The sequence below is a fragment of the Mesoplodon bidens genome, assembly GCF_964165515.1.
Source record: "Mesoplodon bidens genome assembly, chromosome: 3".
Classification (NCBI taxonomy): Eukaryota; Metazoa; Chordata; class Mammalia; order Artiodactyla; family Ziphiidae; genus Mesoplodon; species Mesoplodon bidens.
In genome coordinates this window covers 62302752-62312128 of record NC_138178.1, presented here as the reverse complement: position 1 = coordinate 62312128, position 9377 = coordinate 62302752, and the positions used below count along the sequence as shown (strand labels likewise).

Sequence of the window (9377 nt, the reverse complement as noted above, 5' to 3'; positions counted from 1 at the left end):
AATTTTTGTAAAGATAAATTATATTGCTTTTGTGTGTGTTTTTGTGGTATATGTTCAGAAGCTAAGCCATCCTTGGTATTTTGCTAGCTTTGCAGAACCCTACCTGTGTACTCATTATTACTAATTATGTAAAAACAGATTTCCAGTACTGTTCAGCGTTTGACTTTTTTTACGTTTAAAATGTTGCTGAAGTTTTGTGCTGTTTGCCAAACTCATGCAATAAATAAATGAAGTACTGTGTTATTTAAAAAAAAAAAAGAAAAATCAAATGGTGTGGAGGCTGGATTGCCAGTGAGGCTGAGGTGGGGGGATGGGTCGACGAGGAGTTTGCCCAATAGATGACCAACAGGAGCCAGTTTGGAGACATTTGAGAGACAGAGCTGCAGGGTTTGCTGAGCCATGTACTGTGGTGTTGAGGGAAGAGTTTACAATGGCTCCCAGAATTCTCCTTGGGGAGACCAGCTCCACAGAGGTAGAGCCACTAATGAGGGGCAGGCACCTGTGTGCACACTTATGATGGAGTGTTGGGGCTTTGCTCCAGGACACTGAGGTGGAGGGTGTGGAAATGTAAGATGACTGCAACCCAGACACGAGCTGAGGTCAGTCTGCCTAGTTAAACCTGGATAAGGCGGATTGGGATTCTCATACCTTGATGTGGGAAAGGTCTTGTGCCCTCCTGTGCCTCCTGATTTCTACGAACTCTCAGGTTTAAACTCTTTTGGTCACTTCTGGCTCTGAGCCAACCCCATTTTTGGTCACCCTCAATCACCATGCCAGACTTGTGGTCTATCCATCACCACATCGACCCAGATGCCCCTTTCTTTGAAGGGAGAAAGCCAGTAATTTGTGCAAGGCCTTGTGCACATGGCAGACGTTATACAAGACTTGGGGAGTTGGATGGGTTTACGTCATGGAGGTGCAAAGAGCAAACTGCACTAAATTACCTCTCAGATCCTCTCATTTCAAACATTCTTTGGGGCACCTTAAGGGCAGCCTCTTCCCACTGTGGGCATTCTCCCACCTGCCCCTCATTCTCTCATCTTCTTGTTGATATACCCGCTGCCTCCCCACCCCCAATTATTTCAGGAAATTCCAAATTCTTCTCACTATAGCACAGTAAGAGCTCCCTCTCACCCCTTCTGAGCTTAGCTCTAGGCCCATGTTTTCATTTCACAAACCCATCAAATCCACAGTTGAGTAAAAGAGCATCTTGGGATGAACATCATCCGCTGTGCTCAGAGAGTAGTAATTATAGTCACAGATAACATTTTTTCAACATTACATACTTTTAAAAGGTTATGGAAAATGTAAAGTACTATTTCCTTGAATTACTCTCTCCCACCTCGTCCCCTCTCCCCCTCCCTGGTGAACTCTCTCCTTTGGTAGCTGGGGACCCAAGGTGAAGAGTCATGCACCTCCTGTCTGAGGCCCCTTGTCTATGGGTAGGGCTGGCCCTGCTTTTCCACCCCCTGCCCCATGCCCCCTCCCCATCAGTTTGACAGCTGGTTCAGTGCTGTTCTCCAGTCTCTCCTGATGACACAACACTCCTGGCAGGAAGGTGTCTAAATTCAGGAGGGGCTGATAGACTGGGGAAAGAGGGCATTTCTTCTTCATATAGAGCCTTGTTCATAGTGTTTGTCTTAGAACCAACTGGAGGACATCCTTGCACCCAGTTCATCATTGTGGTATCAGCCTCATTTCTTATAACTGTGCCAGGCAGACAGGTCTTTGTTATCTTTCAAGTTCACCCCAGGACACCAAAGGGCCATGGCTGCTGGAATGGGAGGGTCCTGGCATCAGTAACACTAGGGACCTACAAGGATCCCTCTAAGGGAGCTGGAGGGGATGTGTGTATACGGGAAGCCTTCCCACACACTCCAGGCCATGAGTCCTCTAGCCTGTCTATCCATCCTTCTGGGAGGCAAGCATCTGCTATTATCAGAATCTGCCCTTGGCATTAGGCCTTCAGAGAGAGTGAGAAATTGTGTCTCCACTGAGTCCACAGTCCAGTGGAAAAAGACTCAAAACATAAATCACTGTAAAATGTGCCAAGTGCTCCATGTAGGGATGCAGAGGAGGGTCCCCACCGGTTCTCTGGCTGTTAGAACACGGGGGTAGTGGTGTTCCAGATGCAAAGACTGAAAAGCATGTCCCAGGTTGCCTTCCTCTGCTAGACACTGGGTGCACAAGGTGACAGCGTCTGGTCTGGGGCTGCGGCAGACTGGCACAGGCTCTGGCACTGGGAGCTCTGACTCCACCCTGAGGCCAATGGGGCATGGCTAATGGGAATGATGGGATGTGGGTTTCATAAAGTACACTTGGCCGCAGAGCAGATGAAGTCCTGGGGCCGAGGGAGCAGTTAGTAAGGAGGCTGGGCTCTGTATCCAGCCCTCACGCTACTCCACATTCATGGAGGGCAGGCCTATGGCTGCTGTGCTCCCCACTCACTATTCTGAGCCCAGACTCTCATACACCTTGAGAAAGCTTACAGTGTTATGGACCGAATGTTTGTCTCTCTCCAAATTCGCATGTTGAAATCCTAATCCCCAGTATGATGGTATTTGAAGGTGATTATTAGGCGATGAGGGTGGAACCCACAATGGGATTAGTGCCCTGGTAAAAAAGACCGCAGAGAACTCTACCACCCATCTGCCACATGAGACACAGTGAGAAGACAGCATCTGTGAACCAGGAGGTGGGTCCTCACCTGACACCACATCTGCTCTTTCCCTGATTTTGGACTTCCAAGCCTCCAGAACTGTGAGAAAATAAGAGTTTGCTGTTTAAGCCCCCTAGTCTATGGTATTTTTGTCATAGCAGCCCAAGCTGAGACACAGTGAACGCAGTCAGAAGTTGAAATAGCCTGGGAAAGGCGGGGCTCCTTGCAGACACCCGCTCTAGGCATCACACACCTGTGCGAGGCGGGGTGGGGGAGGCCCGGGCCTAGCGTGGGTCCCAGGCTGTGCGCCAACAGGACGAGCTGCTGCGCAGGATGCTGCCACAGCTGGGACGCGGCCTGCACACCATTCAGAAACGGCTGCGCTGGTTTGCCTGGGGGGGTGGGCACCTGGCTCTTTCTGACAGGTGTCATCTTTGATCCTTCGGGCTCTCAGTCCCTGCAGGGGAGCAATGGTCATGGGGGTGGGGACAGGGACAGGGCTGGAGGACACCCAGATCACCACCCGGCTCACCCGCTACACCGCCCTGGGTGCCCCTCCGAACTCCTGCCTTTACAGTGATGAGGGCAATGGTGAAGTCCACTTGAGGATGGGAAACGGGACCCCGAAGTTCTGTTTTCCTAGGGAAAAAGGAAAATAACACTTTGTCCAGACCAGAGTTTGATTGGATTAAAAAAAGTGTATTGGATTTCCAATACTAAATAAAAACATGAAATTGTTTTTCAAAAAGCCATAGAGTTTACAGCATCAACTACAGAAAAGGCCAAACAAGTGTGTACAGAAACTAGTCCCCAGCAGCCCTCCAGGTCCCCTTCCAGCAGGTGACAAGGCAACAGACACATTTGCTCCAAATCCTCCTGAAGGAAGCTGCTGGTCAGCAGCTCAACTAGGACATTACAAGACACACAATGGTTTAATTTCAAAAATCACAGGAAAATGTAAGAAAATGTATTAAACTGTGAAAAGGTGCAATACAGAATAACTTTCCTTTTTCTTAATTTAAAAAAATCCCCCAACTTTGAACAGTTATTTAAAAATAGGCCCCTCCCCCCCACCCCACTTCTGTGGCAGTATCCAGGTACCAAGGCCCTGAGGTAACCGAAGTATCAGGGTTCATGGGAGGCAATGCCCCGAATACCGAGCATGTTTCTTTGGGCAAGAGGTAAGACAGTTTCTAGGGAATCTAGCCCTCCTGGTGTCCAGAGTGTTCGGAGTGCTCTTTTCAGGATCAGTTTAAGTGCACTGGGTTTCCAGAATCTGGCCTGGCACTATCCTCCGTGACCAGCTAGCAGGGCAACAGGAGTTCCAGCACTGCATTTTTCATTGCCCCCAATTAAGAAACAGAGTTCATCTTCTAGAAAAGCAAATGTGTGATAAGACCTAAATAGGGGAAAAAACCAAGGTACAAAGGCAAGTGGGGCGCCTGTGTGGCCAGGGCAGAGCACAGGCCCCAGGACAGGCGGGTCCGAGTGCCCACTGGTGTTCTCAGCAGCTGACCTCTTCCTGGCTACAGAACCAAAGCTCGATCCGCCTTCTGCACCGCCTTCCACACTCTCTTCTGGGGATTTGTTGGGGAGTAGGGGGAGATGCCTGAGGGTCAGTCCTGTATTCTTAATAGATTATATTAAACAAAAAGAAAAATCTCAGCTCCTTACATTTTTAAGAAAAAGCATACAAGAACCTCCTGCAAAGGCAAAGGCTTCTTGTGTGGCCAGCCTCTCAGCACACCTCAGAGACCTCCTGCTGCCCTGTTCAAATCAGGGGCTTAGCTGAGCTGCTGGGATGGTGTGCGGGAGTTGGGGAGGCCGCTGTCCCCGTCCCCTGCTATGTACAGAACAATGTTCAGAAAGAAGTGGGGAGCCTCACTGGTGCTGCAGCCCCTGCCTGCTTCATTCTTGCTAACGCCTTCCCCACGGGGCTCTGAGGCGTGGAAGTGAGAGCTGGACTGGCTGAGGACAGGAACTAGGGAGAAGCAAGGAGTCCTACATGGGAACAAAGCTCCCTCCTTAACCTCCGACTTCCCCGAAGAGAACACATGGTAACAGCAGGAAAGGGTCTCTAACCTCTTCTCCGATTTCCCAGGAACTCAGCCAGGCTCGTGCCCTGTCCTGCATCACTCCTGCAATACAGCACCTGACTCCTCAGCGTGGACATTCTTATCAGGATATGACCAAGACACCAGGGCAGCTACATCCTCGAACCCACCTATTGCACAGAAGAAATTTTTAACTAGATCCAAATGAAACTCCAGTTGCAACTTAGTGACAATAGAGATGAACATGCCAGGACAATAAAGAAGATGCTTCCATTCTCTGCAGGCTTCTGGAAGGAAGTACAATGATTGAAACATTCACAGGACCTCAGCAGCCCCTCAATTTCCAGTTCCCAACCCCCCCCACCCCAATACTGCAACTGCACAGAAAGCAACAAACAAGTCTTTTCAATGTTACATTTCATTCAGATAGATCTGTAATCTCACAGTGATGAGAGGAGAAAGTCAGGCCTTTAATAATTATAATAAAAAAAATTAAAAAGCTTACAAACAGCAATGCAACATTTCCTCCCCCCCTCAAAGTGATGGATTAACAGCTGGTAGAGGATGCAATGACTCAGAATCAAAAATAAAAATAAAAACACAAAACAAGCCAACCCCTGGAACAACCCACACTGTCAATGACTTTCCATACGTAATTCAAACAAGTAGTCAAATGTCAACCACTTGTGGAGAACACCACAGACTTCCTTGGTTTTTGATAGTGTTTTTCTTTTGAAGGTAAAATAAAATAGGACACAAATAAAATTGTACATAAATGCCAACGTCTACACTCCATAAAGGCGATGCCGTCGTAGCATGAAGACACAGCCTGACCACAAAGTGAGACAGAGGTTGTACTTCTTGCCTCTTCCCTGGACACAACATTTTGGCCCATGGTGCCCAGTCCTGCAGAATATTGGCAGGCAAAGGGAAGCTGCCTTGACACGGCATCTTCCAGGCCGACCAGGAGAAGGCAGGCGGCCGGGCCTGGAGCTGGCCCCACGCGGGGGTGCTGGCCGGGCAGCCTGCTCACTCTGTGTTTTCAAGTGCTGTCCTCTCGTGCTCTGTACAACTCCTTGTTTTCAAGGCTAAGTCTCAAGACTTCTAGACTCAGGTCCGGAGTCACGTCCCGGTCAAGGTCGTCATGCTGTCGTGATGGCGTTTAGGTCCTTCATCAGTCCTTCCAGGTGGGCCATCTCTTTGGTCAGCTCATCTGGTTCATAGCTCTACAGAAAAGAGAACACTGTTACCAGGCACAGTCCAAGCAGCCGTCCAGAAGGAGGGCCCACAGAGAGACGTCAAAGTGTCAAGTGGTCAGTGACAAAACTGCCTGAGAGACTGGACCACCCAAGCCCCTGCTGGCCCGGCAGCATCAGAGGTTGCAGGATGTGCCCAAGCCAGCAACCACTCATTTCTTTCCACTGCAGAATGCCTTTCCTCCAACCCACACTGCCAGGGTCATGAGGACCTCACAGGCCAGAGGCCCTGCCACTCATCCCTTCTAGTCTCTGTTGGACCCAACACAGTTGGTATGTCCCCTGTATCTCTGGGCCCCAACCTCTCCTCCTAAGAGAGTCCTGTACCTGGAAATGCAGAGGCAGAACATATTTATTGGAATGTGGGAATGAAAGATCAAGGAGAGACCCTGTTGATCTTTGTTTTGAGAGCAACCATACAGGCACCTTCCTCTCCAGCATCCTGCTCAGGAAAGGTCATTAAGGGGGACTAAGGGGAAAAAGAACACGTGGATGGTTCAAACCAAGACAAGAGGACCAGAGAGACAGGACACAGTTAAAAGGCAGGCAGGTGGGTGGGCTGGTGTGACAAGCTAATCCAAGCAGATCAAACCCTCAGCACGGCCCCAGCTCACAGGAGCTGCTCAGTGCTCGCCTGATGAGTGAGTGAGCGACTCTGCCTCACACTTCTGGGCCAGCACAGGGTATCAGTGTGCCCGGTGCACTCTCAGGCCTTGGGACATGCACCTAGTCATCCTGGCGGGGCTGGTGGCCCTGCGAACTCACACTCTCGGAGTCTTCCAGCATCCTTGTGGTCTCCTGCACTTCAGGGGCACTGGGAACCACCACTGGCATAGGAGGCCGGCTCCTTCCTAAAGTCCCGATGGAGGCCGTCTTCACCGAGTGAATGTGATGATTTAGAGCTGAGGGGGAAAGGGCACCATCAGGTGTGTGGCTGAGCTTGCTCCTCCAGACCTCACAAAGGTACCCAAGGTCCAAATGCTGCTAAGGGTGAGGGATGCACCCAGACCCAGGGCAGAGATCCTGCTCTGAAAAGGCACTGGAACAAGATGGCAGGAGGGAGAAAGCAGGGCATCCAAGAGGCCAAATGTTCCATTTGGCTTTAGAAAGCTCATCTCCTAGTCCAGTTGCTCTCAAAGTGTGGTGGCCCAAGGGCCCCTGGCAGGATATCTGGGAGGTCAAAACTCTTTTCATAATAATGCCAAGACAGTTTTTGCCCTTCCACCAATGGTACAAAAGCAACAGTGGGTAAAACTGCTGGAGCCTTAGCACAAATTAAGGCAGTGGCACCAAACTGTAAAGTCATTCATGGACATGCATACTTGCAAGTTTAAAAAGAGCCAGTTTAAGATCATCGTTAATGAGGTAGCAAAAATTATGTTATGAAATCTCAACCTTGATTACACATCTTTTAAATATTCTAAAATGGAAATGTGGGTAAAATACTTCTGCTGTACACCAAAGCATAATAGCTGTCTTCAATAAAGGCACTTGTAATTGAGTTGTGAGCTGAACTGCTGCTTTCATCACGAAACATCAATGTTAGTACAGAGAAAGACTGACACACAAACCGGTTATTCAGACTTGAGCATTTGGCAGATACTTTCTAGAAAGTGAATGAAGTAAAGTCAGTCACTTCAGGGAAAACAATGGACAGTATTTATTTTCAATGATAAAATTTAAGTTTAAAGTGAAAAATCAGAATTTTAAAAAACTTGTATCTGCCACCATGAGCTTGAGAGCTTCCCAATACTTCCAGACATTGGTGATATTAATGAATGTATTTTTAGATACCGTTTAACAGAATGTATCAAAATTCGGAGGATCTGTATAACTTAGTGAACCATTACTTTCCAAAGACCAACATGTGATGTTCAGTACCGTGCATTCAAAGTACAAGATACGTGGATTTATTGGAACAGAGTACAAATAATTATATGATTTCTGATTCCACATTACAAACAAACCTATAAGAAACTACAACTTGTTGAGTTTTGCTGTAGTATCAAAAAAGAATATCCACAGTTGTCTGAAAAGGTTATAAAAATAATCTTCCCTTTTCCAACTACATATCTGTGAGGCCAGATTTTCTTCAACCAAAACAACATATTGCAACAGATTAAATGCGGAAGCAGGTGTAAGAATCCAGTTGTCTTCTATTAAGCCAGACATTAAAGAGATCTGCAAAAATATAAGACAATGCTACTCTTTTATTTTGAAATAGTTATTTTTCATGAAAAATATGCTATTTATCTTAACATGATAGATTAATTGCTATTTTTAAATGAATAAAATAGTTTTAAAATCTGTTCTGATTTCTAATATAGTAAATAATGATAGGTACAACCCATGTGAAGAAAAGCTCTTGTGTAGCTTCAACAGCTTGTAAGAGTTATAAAGCGTCCTGAGACCAGAAAGCTTGAAAACCAGTGATTTATTCTGAAACAAACCATCATAATAGAGAAAAATGTGAAAGAGTAGGAGGCAGAAAGCACGCCTTTGAGGTGAGAGGGCTTTTGTTGAGCTGGGTGAACTCGAGGAGTTAACTTTCCTTCTGCAGGGTTATTCCTCCACCCTAAGGTTCTTCCTTGTTTCCAAGTCTGGGCCTCCCTGACCCTTCTCCAGCTGGCAGGAACCCTATGGAGTGAGGCAGCTCTGGGAGGAGGCTGGGCAGACCACATCTGTTGTTCATACCCATGCCACTGGCTTTTACCACCAAGGACTCTGCACCCAAAACACAATTCAGAAAGTCAGCCCCTGCTCCCCGCCAAATTATTCTCTGGTTTACATATGTTCCCAAAGGAGGAGCCCTTAGACTCCCTGAGAGGGGCAATGCACCCTGCGACACTAAATTGCAGGGATAAGCTTGGAGGACATTTGCTTTGTTACTCAAGGGCCCCTCCAGTGGTGCTGCTGTCCCCACTCACCTTGCTGGGATAGTAATGGTGTGCTTGGCAACGCTGGATCATAGGTGGGAGGACCCGGGGGAGGGACTGCTGGCACAGCAAAGCTCTTCAGTGGGTGGGAAGGGCGAACGTGGGCTGTAGGAAGACTCTGGCCTGAATCTTCCTCTTGGGAGCTGGCCAAGTAAGAGGAGCTGGTAGCACCTTCAGGATCCTGGTGATCAGCACAGCATGGCTGAGACGAGGAGGCTGGCACGGTGTCAGTGCTGGGGGTGTTTCGAACAGATTCTACAGCGGGAAAGTCCAAATGTTAGCATTTCTTTTACCGCTGAACAGATGCACATTCCAGGGTTCTGGCTACCTCTAAGGGCTCCTGAAACCAGCTCAATCGGCACTTAGGATCAATGCTAGTCCAAGGGGACATGGATTAGCACCACTGTCAAAGCTAAGTAAGAACAGTCTAATCTAAGAGTCCTGAGCAATTTTGTCAACCAGATGCTGGATT

General features: G+C 48.0%; 1 protein-coding gene across 5 annotated transcripts in view; it reads right to left on the bottom strand.

The window, feature by feature from the left end:
* Positions 1-3337: 3337 nt before the first annotated feature.
* The window catches only part of NEO1 (neogenin 1), a 246175-nt gene continuing 240135 nt past the window's right edge, over positions 3338-9377 (bottom strand). For all 5 annotated transcript variants that reach the window (XM_081229240.1, XM_081229243.1, XM_081229241.1 and 2 more), the window contains 3 exons: positions 8897-9160; positions 6735-6871; positions 3338-5939 (listed from right to left, as the gene is read on the bottom strand). In XM_081229240.1, the coding sequence (XP_081085366.1) occupies positions 5856-5939; positions 6735-6871; positions 8897-9160 (485 nt within the window). In that variant the 3' untranslated portion in view covers positions 3338-5855. The remainder of the gene's footprint in view (positions 5940-6734; positions 6872-8896; positions 9161-9377) is intronic.